This window comes from Balaenoptera borealis, assembly GCF_965194805.1.
Source record: "Balaenoptera borealis genome assembly, chromosome: 4".
NCBI classification, from domain to species: domain Eukaryota; kingdom Metazoa; phylum Chordata; class Mammalia; order Artiodactyla; family Balaenopteridae; genus Balaenoptera; species Balaenoptera borealis.
In genome coordinates, this window is record NC_138861.1 from 1,594,236 (window position 1) to 1,617,247 (window position 23,012).

The 23,012-nt window shown below is 40.3% G+C and overlaps 1 protein-coding gene across 5 annotated transcripts in view; it reads right to left on the minus strand.

The window, feature by feature from the left end:
• Positions 1–1,471: 1,471 nt before the first annotated feature.
• Positions 1,472–23,012, minus strand: part of PDGFC (platelet derived growth factor C) — a gene marked incomplete at its 5' end in the record, with an annotated part of 219,348 nt that continues 197,807 nt past the window's right edge. For 4 of the 5 annotated variants that reach the window (XM_082391353.1, XM_082391355.1, XM_082391356.1 and 1 more), the window contains 3 exons: positions 1,472–3,020; positions 10,303–10,520; positions 15,171–15,378. In XM_082391353.1, the coding sequence (XP_082247479.1) occupies positions 2,904–3,020; positions 10,303–10,520; positions 15,171–15,378 (543 nt within the window). In that variant the 3' untranslated portion in view covers positions 1,472–2,903. The remainder of the gene's footprint in view (positions 3,021–10,302; positions 10,521–15,170; positions 15,379–23,012) is intronic. The other variant, XM_082391354.1, reaches the window with a different exon arrangement.

Consider the following 23,012-nt stretch of genomic DNA (forward strand, 5'->3'; position numbering starts at 1 on the left):
TTGGGTGCCTTGCATCTTCATATGCATTTTAGGATCAGCTTTCCTATTTGTTAAAAAAAAAAAAAAAAAGCTAGCTGGGATTGCATTTATAATCTTTTAAAATAATGAAGTTATTAATCTTAAAAGCTATATTTCCTACCAAAATACTAAAATTTTATATAGATTTAAACTGAATAAAAATTACTATAATGCCTTAGGAATTACTAAAGAAATTGGATTTGGTGTAGGTGGCTGTTCAAATGCTTTCTGAAGCAGAGTGCAAAAGTGTATAATGAACATTTTAATACACATAGGAGGAAATTATTGAAATAGATGAGTGCAGAACCATTGGTCCGTAGAGAGTGCTAGCACACGAAACAGAAAGACTCACAGACATAGAGAACAGACTTGCGGTTGCCAAGGGGGAGGGGGGGAGGGGAGGGATGAATCGGGAGTTTGGGGTCAGCAGATGCAAACTACTATATATAAGATGGATAAACAACAAGGTCCTACTGTGTAGCACAGGGAACTATGTTCAATATCCTGGGCTAAACCATAATGGAAAAGAATACGAAAAAGAATGTATTGATACATGTATGTAAACTGAATCACTCTGCAGTACAGCAGAAACCAACGCACCGTTGTAAATCAACTATACTTCAATAAAATAAATTCAAAATAAACAGTTGGAAATGCTGGATTGAACACAGTCCCGCCGATCACTGCTCTTAGATTTCTGAGCCTCTTGACTATGCTAATGAGAGTTGCCAACTGCCCACAGGGAGAGGCAGTGTAGAGCTTCCAGGGGAGCAGTTGGGCTGTATCTAATCAGCCTCCGGGGGGCTGCAACAAAACTATGAAAATACGTCAATAAGACAGAGCACGTATTTTCACTCTTTATTTGTCCTCCACATGGCTGGGCGCAGGGTAGGACTGCCAGGTGGAAAAGTGCCGGAAAGGGTACTGCCTTGGAAGAAGAGTCTGGGACCTAGATGGCTCCCGGACAAGTTCAAAGGCAGGGATCAGGTGTTGAAGATAGCAGCCTGCATAGAGATCTACCTCTGGAACCGAGGCCGCCACCTGGAGGAGTGCCGTGTAAACTGCGGATCCACGTGCCACGTGGACCTGGGCTCAGCCCCTCTAGCGTCAGCCGTTGGAAATGAAGACAAGAGTGGAAAGTTACAGGATCCCCGCCCACTGTCAGTTTCATACTACCATATAAGCTATCATCAGGCATTTCATTAACCACACGCAACTCCAAGCCATCTGCAATTTAATTTACCAGCAATTACTTTCAAGATGACTGGGAAAAAGAAAACTACTGCTCAAAAGCACTGGAGTCCAGGGGCAGGAAAGTCTCACCAGAAATGGTCACTTTCCTGCCTGTCTTTTGAATTGATACCAGCTTTTGCATAATAAAAATCATGGTCACACACAAGTCTGTCGCTTTTGTTTTCTTGGCATTTAAGAGACAAATCTTGCAAACACACACTCAGTTTCTCCCCGAAACAGCTGCATTCTTTTATTTGGTGATTCAATACATTTTTAATTCAAATAGTCACCACTTAACCTAGGCACAATATTAAGCATTTTACAAGCAAAGGATCTGACTGATTTTCTTTTTAATTGCCAAAGAGTATAATAAGTGAATCGGTTAAAGGATATACTTCTGTACATAAAAATATTCATGTATTTATACAAGTGTATGGAACAGAGTTTAAAGACAATCTAACCAGAACATCACAATAAATAGGATGTGGTCCTACAGGACAGCCAAGCATGCTTTGTCAGGAGGCCGTCAAGTCTCTTTTTTCAAGGTGCTTTATGTTCTACTGAGCTAGGCTCACACTTCCCAAAATAACGGTTAAGGGTTAGTAATTCTTGGATCTGGATGTCTACGGGAATATGCTGCTTCTCGCTGGCGTCTCCAATAAGAGGAGTGGAAGATGACATATTTATTTATTTTCCAAGAGTCTTTGCAACTTATCAAATTCTATCCATTTCCCATGTCAATATTTTAAAATGCAGACTGATCTAAGCTCTAGCACCATACAAGAAGGAAATACATGTATTTTTGTCAGAGCAACAATATTTTATATCATCTTTGTCCCTCTGGCTATAACCATTCTGTTTAGAAAAATTTACCAAGCTAAAAATAGTTGATCTAGGTTGTCATAAAAAAGAATATTAAATACCTTTGGTAAAAATAGATATATTTAACAAGATTAGAAAAGCAAACAGTTATAATGTCAAAAGGAGACTATAAAAATGTACACAATAACACAAATAAACCAACTTATAAAGTGAAGATAAGGCCACTCTTCTTCTCAGGTTTGTCTGTTCCAAACCGTGGATGGAGGTCTGTTCTTCTAAATGGTAGAAATCTGAGTAAGAAATAGGGAAAATCCAGTCTTTCCTATCAGCGTGACACAAGTTTAATTCATGGCAACACAGTTCTTTTTTAAAACCCACGTTGGTAGAACTTAGAACACTCTGGCTTAGGCATGTGAATATGAGAAACAATCCCAGATTTCTGTGATTGTAGGCCCAGAGCAGGGGGCTTTAGAGTTAAGCAAGGCGACAGAACCAGGGGCTTAGGGGCAGTGTCTCCTGTGCTGACATGAACCCAGGCCACATCCAGACAAGAGACACAGACGCAGCCAAGGGCGCACGTGGGGACTTTGCCACCAACAAGGAATCTACAAGGTTCATTCCTTTCCCCGGCGAGGACTTTTCTCCTGTCGTGGGGCCTCTCCTCCAAAGGGCCGTTGCACAACCTCTAATTCTGCGTGGTGTCTCCTCTCTCAGAACACGCCGTAAATCCTGAAGATGAAAGGGCCCTGGAACCAACAGCCAGCCGGGATTGCGGATGGAGATAAGGCACGAGTTCTGTCGCAGTGGCAGCCCCGAGCCACCGCGAGGCGTTATCCCCCGGGGCTCCCCCTGCACACGCAGTCACACTCCTCGTGGTGCTCCAGGGCCACGTCCGTGAGCGACTTATGCAGCCCCCGGACGCCCGTCTTGGGTCTCAATTGAAGGACCTGAAAGGGAACGATGGAAACCACCTTTAAAATCAGGCCACATCTGCAACTTCCGATTTCACGGACAAGGTCAATTTCAGACCAGCATCTCGGGGCCCAGCAGCGACCTACACATTTTGATTTTTAACCACTGAAGGCAGGATGAACATATTCCCCCAGCCCTCAAAGAAATCACAAATGATCGTCATCACTGTATGAAAGGAAGGACCTTTTAATACCAACAGTTTGGAAGGAGGCTGCTGAGAATAGAGAACAATCCTTACACAGAGAACGGACTTGCGGTTGCCAAGGGGGAGGGGGTGGGGAAGGGGTGGCGTGGGAGCTCGGGGTCAGCAGAGGCCAACTATTACGTATAGAACGCATAAACATCAAGGTCCTACTGCAGAGCACAGGGAACTATATTCAGTATCCCGGGATAAACCATCACAGAAAAGAATACAAAAAAGAACGTATATATTTGTATAACTGAATCACTTTGCTGTACAGCAGAAATTAACACAATGTTGTAAATCAACTATACTTCAATAAAATAAATTAAAAAAAAAAAGAACCGTCCTTAAACGGAAAGATCCACCATGCCATGCCCTCCTTCCTTTACGCACCTCACTGTATTAGAGAGAATTTCACCTTGGTTAGGTGTCTTGGGACCACTAACGCGCAATTCATTTTTCTGTTTGTTGGTTTCTTTCACTCATTCATTTATTCACACACTTAGCAAATATTTATCCTTGAAGCAAGGCAGGCAAGGACTGCGATGCCATGAAGAGAAACATGGTCTGCAGCTGAGTCTGAGTCAATTATGCCGCTCATTAATGCCCTTGGCTAAAGGTCAAGTCCTCCATCAACTTGATGAGACGGATTACATGTACTTCATAGACATCAGCCTCGGTCACAGCTAACTTTCTGCAGCTGGGTCCTAGTGCACTGTAGACGGTTTGGCAATAATAACAAGAATGTCTCTATTAAGTGAAGTTATTTGCAGTTTGGATGGTTGAGATTCTTAGCCAGAAATATAGCACAACAGACACTGATACTAAACACAGCCTTTTCACACTGTGACGGAAGGACACGGCTATGTATTCTATAAGAGACTATCTGACGTATCTGATAAGAACTAACTACTCAATGGGTATTATTACATTTTAGGTCTTATGACAGAAGTGGTAAAGTTTTAGAAATTATGTGGCTTTGGCTTATGAACAAAGCCCAGAGCACAGAATAATATGAAGTTGTCCAGTTTCTCTGCTCTCTGGGTCTGACACGGATAACTTCATAGAGCAACTTCTAAAAGATACCGTTGCTGGAAATATTCATTAATCCAAAAAGGCAAAGGTCAGGTTTTATGACTGTCTTACTTGAAGATTTAAAAAAGAAAAACAGAGAATGGTCCCTCATTTGGAGTATGTGGTCATATCGAAGGTTAATTAGCTAACATTTTTTGAATGCTTACGGGGTACCAGGCGCCCTAATAATGTTTTTACATACTTTAACTCACAAGAATTCTATGAAGTAATTTACAATTATTACCCCTATTTTACATGTGAGTGAACAGAAGCTTAGAGAGAATGAGTGACACCGCCAGTATCTGTACTTCTGCCAAACAGAAATGATTCAAGTTGCGGTGATGGATGCTAATTTCATCCAGACTCAGAATATTACTAGTCATACACTCTATTTATTTAGTAACTTTCTTCCTAGAGAGATAAACTGCAGAATCTTATGATAACGATGAGAAACAGTAAACTTTTAAAGATTTTCTATTACATTTACAATTCCAGAATAAAAATTCCTAAGACTATTATATTAATGTGAAACTGAGCCCAATGAGTATTGAATATAGATCATGCGTTGGTACTGATTTCCTGTTTTTGACCAACATAAGGCGGTGTCAAAACCAACTTCTCTGAAGATGCTGGCGCTATACCTTATTAGCACACTCTCGCTACAAATGGCTTCTGGAATGAGGTTGGGTGGAGATACATTGTGATACTGGCATAGACAATGTCTTTAATTCCTATGTCCACTTGTATACATTTTCCCAGTTGGCAGGGGAAAAATAACTATGAAAGGTAATGGTTAGAGAGGCCGCCATATACAGCCCTGACAGTCAATGACGCCAGGCTGCAATCCTACAGTCTTTCCTTCCTCTGCAGTGCTTATGCAACATGCGTTCACCAAATAAACATCCCTTCCCCATGCCCCATCTTCATCCACTGATACCTGTGGATATTTACAAATAGCAAAAGAATCTCATAATGTTCCAGTGATGTTAAGGCCTCGTACGTGGTGTGGAGGGGTGGGTGATAATTAGTGTTTTCCCTCTTAATTCCCTTTGAAAGTTTGGACTTTGGGAGACAAAGAGAGACTTGGAAGATGACCAGCAGGTCCCAGAAAATGTTAAAGAAGAGAATTTGGTTTTTAGGACATAGCTTATGACACAGAAAAGAAACAAGGTAGAAGCACATCTCACAAAAATGTTGAGGAAGAGGTTCAAACTAAAATTACGAGTCCGTGAAAAAATAATCCAGGGAAAAGCTAAAACCAGAGACTGCAGACAGAACAGATCAGGCATAGAAAGACCCATCAAGGAACGATGCCCAAAATTCTGGGCGGCATAGAACCTTGAGTGATGGGGCTCACTACTATAATACGGCAATTGAGTGGTATATTTATTTCTCCCAAACAAACAGATCTAAGCAAGAAAACACTACCTGTTAAGGAAAGAAGTGAAACTAAATATACGAGGATATAAACAAGGTGAAACTCATCATGCTGATTAAGAATGGAAAAAAGAAGCAAATATGTTTCTTTTGTCAGAGTCTCCTATAGATCTTTTTGCCAGAAAGAGAATACCTTCCTCCCTCTGGGCAAATTCATTAAATCTTTATCGATCATTTGCCACACTTTAATGAGGCTAGGCACAGGGAGGAAGTAAAGATGAGTGAGACAATCGCTAGCATATGCTGAGGGCTTGAAATGTGCCAGACCTCGTTCTAAGCCTTATTCATAATTAGGCACGAGGAATGACAGCCCACTTCACAGATGGAGAGATCGAGGCCCAGGTCACACAGCTAACAAACGTCAGATTCAAACCTGGATGCCCGGCCTGGGAGTCCCTGCTTTTGAGTGCTACACTGTCATGGGATCTTTACCCTTTGTTCTCAATGTGGGAGAAACAAATACAAATAAATAATAATTATGAAGTAATAAAAGTTATAGAGATATCTTTAAAGTCCTACACATGCACAGAGGAGGAACGAATTATGCTGGGATTGGCAGGAAACGCAAAAGTGTTTCAAGGAAGAGGTAACATCTAAGTTTATACGTATGTAAAGCTCCTGTCTTGCTTTTCTGAGAATTCCTATTTGGGAGACGGGGAAACTAAGAAAAACCATTTTTTGTTTTTGGCTAAAATGGCTTCCAGTAAAGAGTATCTGGTGACTGATACGAAGAATCAATCTTAATGATATTATTATGTTATAATATTATACCAAAACACTACTACAGTAATATCATTATGCTATATTTTATGAGACTTTTTAAGTCTGTGAACTTATTTTTGATACAATGGTTGAACAAAACTCAAGGAAAATGCTAAAGGAAAGCAGAAGAGGGAATAACTCAGTTATATTTGTAGTGGTACAAATGGATACACGTCAGCTTAATGTGCAGGGAAGCTGGTATAATAGAGCTGGATGGAAGAGAGAAAAATTAAAACTCCTAAGCTCTATCTTTGCTTCTGCCTTGTCCATGAAGTGGGATAATCTTTAAACTGAAAATTGGAGCAATGTTCATCAAAAAGAATTAAAGCCCAAGATGGGCTTAACTTTGAATGAGTTAAATCTCTAGATCCAGATTAATGGTTTTCGATGACTTAAGAACTATTTTGAATCATGTTTTCAAAAAATTTCACTTATTTAGGAGTAGTACTAGACTCAGAACTTACTTCCAAAATATAAGACTGAGAAAAATCTAGGCCTCAGAAATCATGAATTACACCAAACAAGTAATCCTTTTTTCATAGGGTAATTTGATGGTTAACAAAATAACTATCACAGAAAAATGTATAATTCCCATAGAAGAGAACTGAGATGATTGGATTGGAGATATCTATGAGAAATGTGGAATGGGTAACCATGTATATTTCTGCACACACACATTAGAGATATTTGTGGGAAACTTGCACTACATGGTCATACAATTAGATAAGCATCCAAAGTTGTTAAGCGTGCGCATGCAGATCACACATAAAATCAACCCCACCTGAAGACTGGAGAGGCTAAATCAATACCATTCTGGAAGAAGGTCAGTGAGTGTCCAAGCACTGACCATGGCCTTTCCCTGCACAAGAACTTTATCTCAGACTTTAAAACAGAGACTGCACATTCTGGGGCAACTTTCTGGAGAACCCTAAAACTAATGGTATTTGAAAAGAAATTTACAAGTATAGGATGGGGGAGGATACACTTGATCTGAGGACTGATCCAGCTGCCCCAGAAGCATGATACCAACTCAGCATCTGATAAGCTTGTTTAGAAAAGCTCTGGGTTTTACAGGTCGTAGCAAGGTGAGTCATAAACCCAAGACTTGTTGGCTAAATCAGGTCCCCAAATACACTTTGCTTAGTAAGTCCCTGCTTTAGAAAGTTCAAAATGAAATGATTTTAGGTGGGGAAAGATCACCCCAGGTTAACTCCTACTCTCACCCTATTCTTTTACATTATGCCTACCAACTCTAAGATCTGCCTATCCTTTAAGGCATTTTAACTTTAATGCACTTTAGAGCTGTCACTGAGCAGGACCCTGTGAGGCCCTCCCAGAGCAGACCTCCTCACCTGCCCGGCCGCATGTCCTCTGCCCGTCTTTTGTCTGTAGAAAAACTCTAGTCATTTAATCAGAGAAATGAGAAAACACAGAAAGAAAGGAAAACAGTACGGCAAGACAAAATAATAACAGTTTAGTCATTAGGCAAAGTCAAGGACCTTTAGGTCCTCCTCACGGGCTACAGATGATATTCTGAGTCAGGTCCCTTGAGCTGTTTTGCAGATACCAAAACCTCCACCAGGGGGAAGACGTTAACTGCATGCTGCCCACAAGCATGTAGACCCCAGACCCGTTGGAGCCAGGAGGTTGATGATGTGGACTCCCGATGACCTCATCACCAACCAATCAGAAGAGTGTCCACGAGCTGATCACACACCTCACCCTGTCTTTAAAAACCTGTCCCTGAAAGCCTTTGAGGAGTTGGGGTCTTTTAAGCACTAGCTGCCTGGACTCCTTGCTTGGCACCTGCAATGAATACTGCACTTTCCTTCACCACGACCTGGCTCAGCAGCTTTACTGCCCCGGCAAGCAGACCCGAGTTTGGTTTGGTAACAAAACTACCATGTTAAGGGTTTTTCCTTGACTAGACTCCCAGTTCTCAGAGTAGCAACAAGCCGTCCTCTCGGCAGAGCGGAGCTGGGGCTCCCGCAAGCTCGTGAGGACCTCCTCCTGAACAAGAGGGCAGGCCGTTCCCAGCACAAGGATCTTCAGACGCGTGTGGTGTAGAAACAAAAGTGAAGCATGAGGATGGCAGCCAACAGTCCTACTTTTATCCCAGACTGCCAGTTTTGGATGTCATCTTCTAAAAATTGCCATCTGACAATTGTCAGAGAATAACACCTTTAGGAAAAACCTGAGAGATTATCATAGTTTGCACATATTTTACAAAGGTTAAGTGTCCTGTGGATGGTTGCAAGTTAATGGTCGATCTAGGATGGAAACAGGGACCTTGTCTGGAATCCACTGCTTTTCTCCCACTTAATCAACTGCCAACACAATATCGGGGAAGAGCCGGGCAACCAGGTCACGTGAGTGCAGCTTATGACACTACCTGCTCAGATTACCCCACAGATGAGGGTTTCACCGACGTCTTCACTCACAGGAAAAATCATTTCATTTATTAAGTGGGTATTTAGTTTGTGTTATTCTTTTATTTAGCAGAAAAAAATGAAAATGAATGAAGCCATATCCAAATGAAGTCAGGAGGTAGATTTTGGTTTGGTTTTGTGAAAATTAAAGTTGGTAAAAGACATTTTGTAAAAACTGAAGGTGAGCCATCAAGAAGGGATTGCTTCCGGATGTATGAAAGCTAGGTGTTTCTGGGGAGGACTGGAGGGGGGTGGGTATCACCGGGGATAATGACAATTTGAAATGTATAAGCTCTAAGGTCCCCAAGGCTCTGAAAAACAATAATTACTAACATTTAATATTGTATTTTCCTTAATTCCATGGAATAAAGGGAAGGATGAAGAATCCATAAAAAGCTTAACATACTATTTGGGGCACCATGAATAAGAGGAAACTATAAATGATGAAATAACAGGAAGTATAATTATGAATATGTCCCTTGGAATTTATGTGCCCGAATTGCCCCAAATGGAAAAATAAATATTAAAGATCTTTATTTTCTCCAAAATAGACCATAATTTATCTCCAAGTTTGTCTTTAAAATATTTTCCCTTCATATTTTGAAGAGGTGAAAAGTTTCACCCATTTTTCCCCCTGGAAAAACAGTTTCTTTTTTGTATGAGACAGAAAACCTCCACTGAGTACCCATGATGTGTTATCAGAGGACAAGCTTTCTAAATCCTTGATGTCTGGTTTCCTAAGTTCAAGGTCCTAATTAAAAAACAGGGACTTGCCTGGTGGTGCAGTGGTTAAGAATCCGCCTGCCAATGCAGGGGACACGGGTTCGAGCCCTGGTCCGGGAAGATTCCACATGCCACGGAGCAACGAAGCCCGTGCGCCACAACTACTGAGCCTGCGCTCTAGAGCCCGCGAGCCACAACTACTGAGCCCACGAGCCACAACTACTGAGCCTGCGCTCTGAAGCCCGTGAGCCACAACTACTGAGCCTGTACTCTAGAGCCCGCGAGCCACAACTACTGAGCCCGTGCGCCACAACTACTGAAGCCCACATGCCTAGAGCCCGTGCTCTGCAACAAGAGAAGCCACCGCAATGAGAAGCCCGCGCACCGCAATGAAGAGTAGCCCCCGCTCGCCGCAACTAGAGAAAGCCCGCGTGCAGCAACGAAGACCCAACGCAGCCAAAAATAAATAAATAAATAAATAAATTTAAAATAATAATAATAATAATAATAAATGAAAACTTGAGCTCTTTGGAAAACCTTGGTTTTGTCTGGTCTGGTTTTCGGGAAGGCGACATCGCCTCTCTAAGCCAAAATCCACTTCAGAGAGGCTGGCCTGTCACCTTTCGGGAAGGGGAAGGCTGTCCGTACCTCGTGATACTTCTTGGTGACTTTGCTGGGGACACACTGACACTCGCTGCAGCTGTGCAGGCAGCAGGCGCAGTTCCCGCCGCAGCGCTTCACCAGGAGGCAGCCCGGCCAGAAGACGGTGTCGGTCCTCTTGAGCTCCTCCCGGATGGACACGGAGAAGTTGCGAGGCGTGCAGCTGTAGAGCCGCACCTCTTCCTTGAGCAGGTTCAGGCCCAGCACTGGCACGGCACACAAGGGGAACAGAGGAAGAGGTCACGCGCTGAGCCCTGCGGTCTCACCAAGCGCCCTCGCGCTCGCTCTCGCACACAGAAATCCAGCCCGCCCCACGACCAATCGCCCCAACAGGAGCCCTGATTATTTAACTAGGTCTTAGGGCGACGCAGCTCGCAGGCTGGGCTTTCCGTTCCATGGCGAACAGAGCTTCCTTGTGACCCAGGGACGGATGAAGGGATGGCATTGTGCAGTGTTGAGGATGGAGCCCACAGAAGAGTTACCAGCTACAAACAGGAAACTTTCTAGAGGAAAAGGGGGCTACACCTTTTAACCTTTGGAAAAAAGTAAACAAGGGGGCGTGGGAGGGAAGAACAGAATGTAAGACGAAAGCTTTGATGAAAAAACAGATGCGATTTTTAGAAGGATGACAAGCTCCCGCAATGAATGAAGCAGCAACGTACAGACACGTGTCGACAGGACCTTCTATAATCTTCCTGGCAACAAGAATCATAGAGTGTGAAAAGGAAGTGAAGTAAATGAATTTCTGAGGACGGCTGAGTGGACCAGGAGTGGGGAAAAGGACACGTTTTAAAGGCGCAGAAGTTGTTGGAAAGCACTGCTTCTGGCGCGTTGAGAAATTTTTGGACTTGGAAATTGAGCTTAACTAGACTCCTTTTCAGATTTCTACTCTCCTGAAGGGCAGAAGAAATGTCTAATTTATAACCACTGTCTCTATTCTTTTAGTAACTTAGTTAACTATGCTGTGTTTTATTCTTTAAGAGAGCACCTACATGTGAAGACTAAACCAAATAGCCTTTCATTACATTGTTGCAGTACATTCTAAAGAACCATTGTTTTTAACTACAAAACGACACTGCCTCAGTTAAATTACATCAAAATAACACATCATGTTTAACATGAGCTTATATATAACATATGAAGTAGCTGATAATTATTAGGATAAGCAATTCTAATATGATTTTAATTTCTGCTTTATAGCTTTGCCTTTTTTCCCCTAGAAATATTCAAATAAAAGCAATTCCAGTAAAAGTGAAGTTTTGAATAACATATAATTCATCAGAGCTTTTTTCCTTCAAACACAAAGTTTTTATTAAAATTTAGGAATACTATCTAAAATATACTAAATCTGGTTAAATACCTTTTCAGTAATATTGGCAACATTATAAATAATATTTTCTGGTTAAAGATAGCTTCAGATAATAATAATCACTACATAACCCAGTCTTAAAAATTAAGACATTTTAAAACACTTTTAAAGTGACAAGGTAATTAAGAATCAAATGCTTGTTTTCTTAGCTAGGTAATTCTTGGGTATGTGGCCAAGTTTTTCTAAAATGTCAAAGGAAGCCAATGTAAGTATTTTCAAGAAATATATTACAGCTTATGCAAATGCAATTGTCAATTATAAGCACACGTAAACCATATGGTTGACTAAAACTTTGGTCAAGTAAGGGAAACACGGAGGAAATGCTAATTCAATACGTTCATTTCAACATCTTATTCAGCTAGAAATTATTTTTTCCAACTCAAGAGAAAATCACTGTTTTATCTGAGTATCTAAAGATTTCCCTTTCATCTGAAAAATGACCCTGTGACAGTAAAGCTTTTAAATATTTAAGAGGAAAAGAGTTCATTCTTTCGAGGGCCATTAAAGAGAAGCTTATCTCTAATAAAATTAATGAGATAATTAGGTTAAATGATGTCACGTATTTTACCTCATTTCATTTTGCCGAACCCTAACCTATGTCTATATACGTACATACAGCTCTTTCACTGTCAAAGCTGTATATGAGCTTCTTTGAATCTTGTTGCCAGAAGTTAACGTCTAGGCAAGGAGAGAGAAAACTTAAACCAGGCACACACATACAAAGGCCAGTTGCCAAAGTTTTTAATGCTTATTTAAGATTTATACTTCTTTAGAATGTGAATGAAGCTCTTAGCTTTCAAAGGATATTCATCTACCTTAAAGAGTTTTAAACATACTATTTCATGAAACTAGAAAATGAGTCTGTATATGTTTGCTTTAAAATGTTTACTTAACCACAATAAAAGGTTAGATGGATTTCCCAAGTGAACCAAGTTATGATACCTGCTACAATGTGAAAATTTAAACAGACTTTCAACTTAGCTTCCACTCATCGATCATGTTTGACACAAAAGTCAAAAGCCCTTTTTAAGTACTAGTTAAGCCTGACGTAAAAAATATGGGTTTTTCTTTTCTGTAGTAGTAAGGTATGAATGAACACGCTGAACCAGAGGAAGAAAGGGAAAATAAAGAAAAGGAAAGACATTAATACAGTCCCCTCTGGGCTAAAAATACAAGTAAGGACTTTACACTTAGCATATGTTATTTGAAATTTATGCTTCCTGCTTCTAGGGCTTCAAATCATCTAAGCATCATTAGAATAAGTCATGTGACCATGATTGGTGTCACAAATTCTCCAAACATTGGGTAGAACATCTTAGTCAAAAAACAAAGAGAGAGAGAGAGATCATGCACCAACACATACGTTTTAATAACTTAACTGTAATACTGTGGACGTTTCCCTCTGCAAAATATTTGTAAAGTAAACTTAGCCTTCAGATGCTTTATTTCCTTTTCGTAACAAGCTCCTAAGACAGTACATGCATTAGCTTGTCTTCCTAAAGTATGACGATTTGAAGCCTGTCGTCAATAAAAATTGTTTTTCTAATGCCTATTTTCTTGTTCGGATTCATAAATATTGCAAGTTTTCCTAAAAAGAATAACACTGATTGAAAAAAAATTATGATCACATTTTACTTTGTCAGCGTTCATTCTTTTCAGACACTCAGCCCAAGGATATTCTATTAACGTAATGCAATCTGAGGGTGGTCTTTCTAAGATGAATGTGGTAATGCTGTGATATGTTTATTCTCTGGAAAATCTATCTCAATCTCTAATTAGAAGCTTTTAACTGTTTTACTCCTCCTTCCTTTGTAGAAAGACTCTTGGGAGGGGAGTTGGTTTTGTCTATAGAGATGTTATCCCACACCTGCATTTTAGTTTATGTAGAGTTCCAAAAATATACACTGCTTTGCTCACACTTACTGTACGCTTAAAAAGTTAATAGTTTTGGCAAACTGCAAAGGGCTTCAATTTGGAAAGTGTTAAATGAATATTTGAAAGATCTGGTTCAGCGCTGGGCCTTTTAAATTACACCCTAGCCTCCGGCCAAATCGTCACTGAGCACCGCGTGAGAGGTACAGGCATAAAGGCAGGGATAGAGAGGAGATTTTCAGGCTCCTATCCCAAGATCAGCTGTCAAAAAACTAGATCTGAGCTCAACCCGGTTGACTCGCTCTGCTTCTTATGGATCCACAGGATAATCTACCTCAAATTTGCTAACAAAGGCTCTATTCAGGGGCGTTTCAGCCAGCCTTGCAAATCTTCATCTTCCCCTTCCTAAGTGGGAGGGAAGGGAAGTGTTGTTGTTGGTGAGTTATTTATCACGATCACGTCCTATAAATATGTAACCGTTTTCAGCATCTGGACAAGATTCAGCTGCCTCTGGACGTGAACAGCGATTTCCAGTATCGCTGAGAAGAAACCAGGGCTGCTGGTCCAGCAGAATACCGTGCTGGGCAAGTCCGAACATGATCCTCTGAGATGTAAGTCCTGATCAGAAGGGCCGCAAGAGAGGGCAGGAATCGGGTTTCTTTCTGACCAGTCTGATGCAATCTGCCCCTGTGAGTCGCTCAAATTAACTAAACACTGCGCTTTCTACAGACTTTCTGCAGACTTTCTGTCCTCCATTCTCTAAAGGGACCCTGGGTAGATTTCAAAGTTTCTGACAGACTGAAACAGATTGTCTGAGGGCTTTATAACTACCCAGTTACGTTTTCATTTGCGTTTGAGAGGGATGCTTTCCAAGTTTAGGGTGACTAGCAAAGTTACCTGACCTGAGAACAGATTCAGCTAACATTATTTCCAATCTCTTGACCATGTGGAATTAAGTTTAATTATCAACACTTTCACTCTTGAAGGCGGATGTGCTCATAGGATCAAAAGTGATCATTTCAGAAGCATCTTTACATAGAAAAAATTATCACGGTGTGAGCTCCTTTAGAGCATTATTTTCTTGCAGTGACTTCTATCTTGGAAACTACAGTTCTGTGTTCTGCGGAGCCACTGTTATTTTTCATATGATTTAGAAAAGTTTCTAGGCTTAGGAAATGGAAATTGATATAATCCTGACTCATGGGGGCATGGTGGATACAGATTTTAATAGAGCTTTCCCCTTTTCTAGCCCTAAACCTGGCTTAGCAGCTACGATAATCTCCCTTGAATCTCTGAATCAATATACCCCAAATATTAAGTTTGAATAAGCAATGTTTCTTGCGAAATGTAGCACGGGACTTCATCAAAATGATATTTTTGAATTAAAGAAATAACAGGAATTTTCAGCAAAAGCATCTCTTTTAATCTTCCAAACCCTCCTTTTATATGTATTCTTATTTAATATGTAAATATGCTCAAATGTTAAGAAGGTGGATTATTTAAACTTATCGGGGAAGAATTTTAAACCCTCCTCATTAGAAGGTATGGCAGAAGAATCGGAAACATCAGCTGCTAAGAAACTTAAATGAGGTTCTAACCTGAAGAGAGAGCTTACCTCTGGATTTTCTTCCAAACACAAAAGCCTTGCCCAGCAGTTGCCAGGTGGGCCTGTATAGATCTTCTAAGTCCAGCTGCCATCTATCTGGTTCAAGATACCGAATCAGATCTTCCAAGGTGCTAAAGGCAGTGACAGCATTGTTAAGCAGGTCCAGTGGCAAAGCTGCAGCGGGTAGCACGGAAGGGCTCACAGTTTCTGTGAACTGCTGAAAGTAAAACGAACCCAGTGTCAGACGGCAACCGTTTTAAAAACGACGTGCTCCTTCTGGACTCACGCACGAGGTTAGGTAGGCAGACTAAGGCCGAAAACACCTGGAAGTGAAATTGTATTCAACCCCAGTGAGCAGTAAACTACTTTGCAAAGACTTCATGCAGATGAACTTGGACGGAGTTTCTGTGGGAAAAGATTTCCAATGGGCAAGACATTCACTTTCGTTACCACAAACCATGGTAGGTGTGGGTATTTGTTGTGTACACGAAACAGAAGATGTCTCCGTAGTTCAGTTATGGACTTAACAACGGAAGCCGTAACCGAGTTTACCAAATTTTTCTTTTGTTTTCAACTTTTCATCCTCCTCATTCTGGAAAATCACCTGGGAGTTATACAAAATGTGTGTCAGAGGAATTAAATCGTTAATGTAAAGTAATTAACCCATAAAGAATAAGAAAACAACATATAAGTGAAAAGCTAAAGCCTTTGACGTTGGAGAAGAACTTGTTAATCAAGATAGAAAACACCCAAACCATAAAAGAGAACTTTGATAAATTTGCCTCAATTTTTTGTAATAAACAGAGTTAAAATACAGACACTGGGAGAACACCTTGGCAAACCATACACCTGTCACAGGACAGAGTATACGGAAAAAAACAAACTCAATAGAAAATGGACAGATTCCAGACAAGAAGCTTGAATGGCCACTAGACATATGAAAACATGCTAAAATTCATTAGTTATCAGAGAAATGCAAAAGAAAGTGAGATATTTCACGTACAAAAAAAGAGATACTATTTCACTTACAGGAGATGGGCGAGCATTGAAAGGAAAGGATTGCCAAGGATGTGGGTAAATTGGAATTTTTCTGGTCTGCCTGCAGAAGTGAGTATATATGGGTATCACTGTAGTTAATGTAACTGATGTACACAGGATGCTAAAGTTGAAGATGGATATGTCCCACATTCCTGTAATTCACTTTTGAGGTTATATCCTTTTATTTGTGCACATGGAAATATGTGCACATGAATATCAATTCATCACAGTGTTGAAAGGGAGAAAAACTGCAAACCACCTAAATGCTCATGTATAGAGCAATGGATGAAAATACACCATTTTAAAAGGCAAGCACCAGAAGGAGGTAATAATTTCAGGAAAAGTTCATTAAGAAGCACCCTCCTCCCCTCCCCAATTTTTAAAGTGGACTAAAAGTGGGGAGTGGTAGATTAGAACTGAAATCAAAACAGGCAAAATAATACAGGAACAAATGCTCCACTTAATTTTTTTAATTTATCTATTTGTTTATCTGCAGAAGAAGAAGAAAAAGGAATAGTATGGAATAAAACATTTATGTTGACTGATGTTTATTATAGTAATGTTTATAATAACAAAAAGTTGGTCACAATCTAAATTTACAATAGTGGAATAGTTAATGACCCTGCAGTCATAAACTGAAATAGTGGGACAGGCATTAAAAACGAGGCCCTGTAGCAAGATGTGGAGCAACCTAAATGTCCATCGACAGATGAATGAATAAAGAAGACATGGTACATGTATACGGTGGAATACTACTCAGCCATAAACAAGAAGGAAATAATGCCATTTGCGGCAACATGGACGGACCTAGAGATTGTCATAGTGAGTGAAGTAAGTCAGACAGAGAAAGACGAATACCATATGACATCACTTATATGTGGAATCTAAAATATGACACAAATGAACTTACTTACAAAAGAGAAATAGACTCACAGACATAGAGAACAAACTTATGATTACCAAAGTGGAAAGCAGGGCGGGGGGGAGGATAAATGAGGAGTTTGGGATTAACAGATACAGGATATTAGATATAAAATAGATTAACCAACAAGGACCTACTGTATAGCACAGGGAACTCTATTCAATACCCTGTATTAAGCTATAATGGAAAATAATCTGAAAAAAGAAAATGTATATATATGTATTACTGAATCACTTTGCTGTGCAGCAGAAATTAACACAACACTGTAAATCAACTATACTGCAATAAAAAAAATGAGGTCTTCTAGGATTTTTTTATTAAAAAAGAAATGCCTAATATGTAGTAAATGACAAGAAATCCAAGCTATGTAAACACAGCATTATTATACCATGATTTCAACATACATACATACATTGAAACAAAACAAAGAAAAATCAAAAGCGCCTAAAATGTGGAGTGTTCGTCTATAGTTTTAATGAGAATGGGTGATTTTCATTTTCTTCCTTATACCTATCCATATTTTCAGCATTTTCTATAGTAAGTATGGATTCTTTCCAGCGATCAGGTAAAAATGATAACATTTGCTATAATTAAAAAAAACTATCCTATCAGCTCTTCCTTTTCATCCTCATTACTCAGATACAGGGCAGACCCTGAAAACGATGGGCTACATTTAGCAGTCTCTAACTTTGTCTCCCTGCCTTTACTCTTTCTTATTCCTTTTATTCTATGCTGCATAACCCTGGGTTAATCTACCTAAAATAAGTTATCGCTGATCACGGGATGAATTTGGACAAATGCCTAGAGTGATTTCTCATCTGGAAGATAAAATCCAAATTCCTCACCCTGCACTCAGGATCCTCACCACCTGACCTTCGCTCACCTTTCGCATCTAATCTTCCACTCATCAAAGACAGGCACATTCTGTGCCAATCAATCTAGTCTCCTCACTGGCTGCTGCACATGCCATATTCCTCTGACCTTGACCTTGCACTCCTCCCCATGCTAATGTTGCTGCCCCGCTCCCATGGGCAAAACTCTCCGTCTTGTGATCCACATAATAAATCTTCACCATTTTTAACAGCCTCTCTTGAAACCCAATCCATCCATGAAAACTTCCCGAGTAACAGGGCCACTGCTTCCCCAAACACCTCAATTGGGTCAATCTGGAAAAGACCCTCTCCAGGCTATCCTGTGGACACATGGCTTGAAAAGCAGAGGGTACTCTGCCAAATCAGAAAAAAAGAACCTCCATTCTCTGGGGCAGACCCAGCCCCTGCTGGGACTCATGGCTTTGTGGGTCCCGAGCCCCTCTTGCCCACGGTGGTGGTGGGGTTTATAGCGGATACTCAGCAGAAATGAATGTGGCAGCTTTGGTCAACACTGATTTCATTCTTCTTTTAAAGATCTACTTTCAATAATGTCAAGATTCTGGCTAAAATATTAGCACTAAGATGTTTTTCCATTATTCTATCCAACTTTTAAGAGTAGAAAGCACATTTAATATATTCCTCTTTACTACCAGAATGTTTTTAATTGTCCAAGAAATGCAATATTGCTTTGATAGAGAGTACTATTATGACTGATGAGTACAGTATGGATATAAATAAGCAATTCTCTAATAAACGTGTTCACTACTAATTTAACCAATTTGGTGAATATTGATTAAATTTATAATGTGAAAAACTTGATGCAACGGTTTTGCAAAGTTTTAAACTATAAGCCAAAATGTGTATGTTTATGTAAAGTGAAAAGAGTCAGTATTACTCAAAGGATAACTGAGTTATGACTGTGATGATACAAAACAAATCAAACGTGTCAATCTGCACACAGAGGGTAAGAGTAGAGAAAGCCTATACAAAAAGTATACAGTATTCATTAAAGTGTCAGAGTGCAGATGTATATTGTAGGCATGATATAAAATTGTTATTTATGCTCTGGGGTTGGCTTATTTTGCTTCCAAGTCTGTTGGAAATGTATAGAGCATTCCTTCAAGAACAATGAAAAGTTCCAACTGAAATGAGGACCCCTGAGATAAAGTTTAAAGTAGTTACACAGAAAAAGAAAAACAAAATAAGTCTGTAATGTTGGACAAACAGAATATGCCCATCTTGGGTTCAATGAAGTATCAGAATATCAATCCCCTCGAATGACAAAGGGGAAAAAAACAACTTGGCAAATGTTACTGCATGCAGATAATTGGTTGATGTTATAAATCTCCACACTTCTAAATATTTAAATTAAAATAAGACAATGCTTAAAAAAGATAACCTCATACACACAGGCGCACACACAGCAGTTCCCACCCAAAAGAAACAGGAGGCGAGAATTAACTCACTTCCTCTGGATTCAAAGATTCAATCCCGGGACAGAACAGAGGAAGCAGTGCTTTTCTTTTTTAAGGGCTTCCTCATGACTGTCACCCACCCACTGGTTCAAGGAACAATCAAATTGTTCACTTTTGAAGTTCTGCTTTTCTAAGTTGTCTAAAGGGATTTTTCAGAGAAAAGGGGGGCAGTGGAAAAAAAAAAAAGTTAGAGGGAAAAATATCTTCTACTTTTTTGAAGCTTTAATTTCTCCTCTAACTAAGAACTCCTCTTTCTGGTACAAGCCTAGAGGCTTTGCTCTCATATTTAGTGTCTAGAAAATTCTACCAATACCTTTGCTGTGTAAAAGTACTTACGATCGGGCTAAGTGCCTCGAATTGAATTGGATTTGCCTCCCCCACCCCCCAGCTCTCTCAGTCGCCACGAAAATAGATGCTTATCACTAAGCTATGGGTTGTGTTCGGTATTTAGTGGGTGCCGATGCTCAGAAACAAAAAGCAGAGCTTCTTGGCTTCTGTAATGCACATAGCTAACTAAATCAATACCCCTACTTCAGTAAGCCAGAGAAAAGCTTTTCTGCTATTCTCTTCGGTGTAGCAGCAATAACCTGGGCGGATAACCTAATCCTAGTCTAGACTCTTTTGGCTATATGACTTTGTAAGGACAGATCCTGAAAGAGGAGAAAAGAGCTCTGAAATCTCTATGCAATGAGTTGTCCTGTCAAACCATTTCTAGAATGTCAGGGCCGTGTGTAATGATCCTATACAAGATGAGGTCTTTTTAATTCCTTGGTGAGGGTCGTTCTGAGGGGCAGCATGACACGAGCAAAGAGCCCTGACCACGAGTCGGGAAGCCTGCACTTACCCCTGACGCTACTACATCAGCAGAGGGAATTTCAGCAAATACTGTAACCCATGTGAGCCTCAGTCTTCCCCTCTGTGAAGCATGGCTGCTCGAACCCAGTGACCTTTAAGATTCTTTCCAGCTTTTACATTTAAGAATTCCGTGTAATTGTGGGATACAAGAGGGCCCGTTTTCTCCACACCCTCGCCAGCACCTGCTATCTCTTGTCTTCTTGATGACGGCCATCCTAACAGGTGTGAGGAGATACCTCACTGTGGTTTTGACCTGCATTTCCCCGACGGTGAGTGATATTGGGCATCTTTTCATGTCCTGTTGGCCATTTGTACACCTTCTTTGGAAAAATGTTAAGTTCCTCTGCCCATTTTATAATTGGATTTTTGTTTGGTTTGGTTGGTTATTGAGTTGTATGAGTTCTTTATACATTTTGGATATCAACCCTTGTCCAGTACTTGGTTTGCAAATATTTTGTCCCATTTCACAGGTTGCCTTTTCATTTTGTTGAGTGCTTCTTTTGATGTGCAGAAGCTTTTTTAGTTTGATCAAGTCCTACTTGTTTGATTTTTGCTTTGATTGCTGTGCTTTTGGTGTCGTTTCCAAAAAATCCCTATGAACCGTTAGTGGGAAGGTAACTTTGTCTAGCCACTATGGAAAACAGTATGGAAGGTCAGCAAAAAATGAAAAATAGAGCTACCATCTGATCCAGCAATCCCAGTTCTGGGCTTGTAAGAAGAAGAAATTTGTAAGAGGAGGTCCTTGAAAAAAGAGGAAATTTGGACACAGATACGCACAGAGGAAAGACCACATGAAGACACAGGGAGAAGGTGTTCCTCTACAAGCCAAGGAGAGAGGCCTCGGAAGAAGTCAACCCTGCTGACACCTTGATCTCCAACTTGCAGCCTCCAGAACCGTGAGAAAATGTATTTTGTTGTTCAAGCCACCCAGCCTGTGGTACTTTGTAGCAGCAGCCCCGGCAAACTAAAACATGCTGTCATGTCATGGAATTCCCAACTTCATATCGACCAGAGCGGCAAACGAAGGTTAATATTATACCGTGTCCATTAAGTCATTTAACAAACATTTATTAAAAAGCCCATCATGTGGGTGCTGTGAGAAAAACCGACCAAAATTCTTGCCCTTGGGAAGCTTAACCTTTACAAACCAAGTATTTTGTTTCACAGGAGAGACTTTTTCCCTTTGCAAAAACAAAGCCAAACTGAGAATTTGCTATTACGAATCACATAAGCAACTCAGCAAGGATCAAACAAATCCTGGTGAGTGTGGACCCTAAAAAGGGAACTTAATATGAAAGAATAACTGAAAAACAAACATATTTCTACTTTTATTATTGAAACATAATGGGCAGCCCATGTGTTTGGACAAAGTAAGGGCCACGATGAATCGGTGTTACAAGCTCAAGACAGCAAGTAAGTTTCTCTGTTGACTTCTCCAGGTTCATTTAAAAAATCAACATCTTAGTGGTTTTGTATTTTCTTATGGCTACTTAGATACCTTCTGCATTAATTATCATCTTCTTTTTTAGAAAAAGAAATGCTGACTTCCTATTTGGAATAGTACTATCCGAACTGCTTATAATTCCACAATAAATACCCAGCTTGAGAAAACCGCAGCTTGCCTTTCTATTAGTATTTCTGTGGTGAGTGCAAATTTAGAAATATAACATTGACAATGAACCTTCCCTGGACAAATACACACACACCAATGTTTACCTTGAGTAGCATAGCAACTGCTGCAAAATGTTTAGGGCCTACGGAGATTTATGCTGCAGCTTTCCTAGCCAAGGCACACAGGACATTTCAAACTGATAAGGGGGCTTCACTTCATTCATACCTAACAGAAGGGTTAGGAATGCGGATTAGGTTTTACTGTTGTAGTTACTAAAAACAAAAGAACAACAAAGTAATCATCCAGGTGTGGGAAGAGAAGAAAAAAGAAAAGTTCAGCCTCGCAGCCTTGCTTTACATCACTTTGAAAGGTGTCTCCAGTCTCCGTTACACCATGTCAAGCTGATATATTGAATATAGGGCTGCCTTTTAAAGAGCTTAAGAAGCAGACGGGGCCTGCAGACAAAAATTTCTGCCAGGAACGTCTGACGGGCAGTGCCGCAAAGACACGAGAATGCTCTGGAACAATTCATTTAAACACCCTTCTTCCTCCTTTCCCCCTGCTCTTATCTGAATCTGTCCAAAAAGTTATCTGGGTTATGTTTTTAAATGATTTTAAAGCCAGCAAAGAAAATCAGATGCTTGCATTCCTACTCCAGAACAGATGTTTTAATACTGTGTGGGTGAGGCAGATTATATATTTAAGTGAGAAATCCTAGGGAAAGTGGCCAAGTGTATTCATGTCGTGTCTCAACACTGAGCAGCGCTTACTCAGAGAGCATGGCAATGGAATAAACCTTGATTTGTCTACACAGCTGATCCCAGCGACTGACCGTCCAGGCTGAAAAGGGAACCATGTTTACCCTCCAGCACTTAAAAGCTGTCACGTCAAGGCTCAAAACTGAAGCTGAGCTTCCCGGAGTTTCAGGGTTTCAGGCAAACCCTGAGTAGCAGCTGTGTTCTGTCTGGGCCCAAATATGGGAAAAGAGATGGCTAGCTTTGTTAAAATTTCAAAAAAAAAAAAAGCCGAGTGGTTATGTTATAAGCACAGTTTCTTACTAAATTAGTGGATGAGACT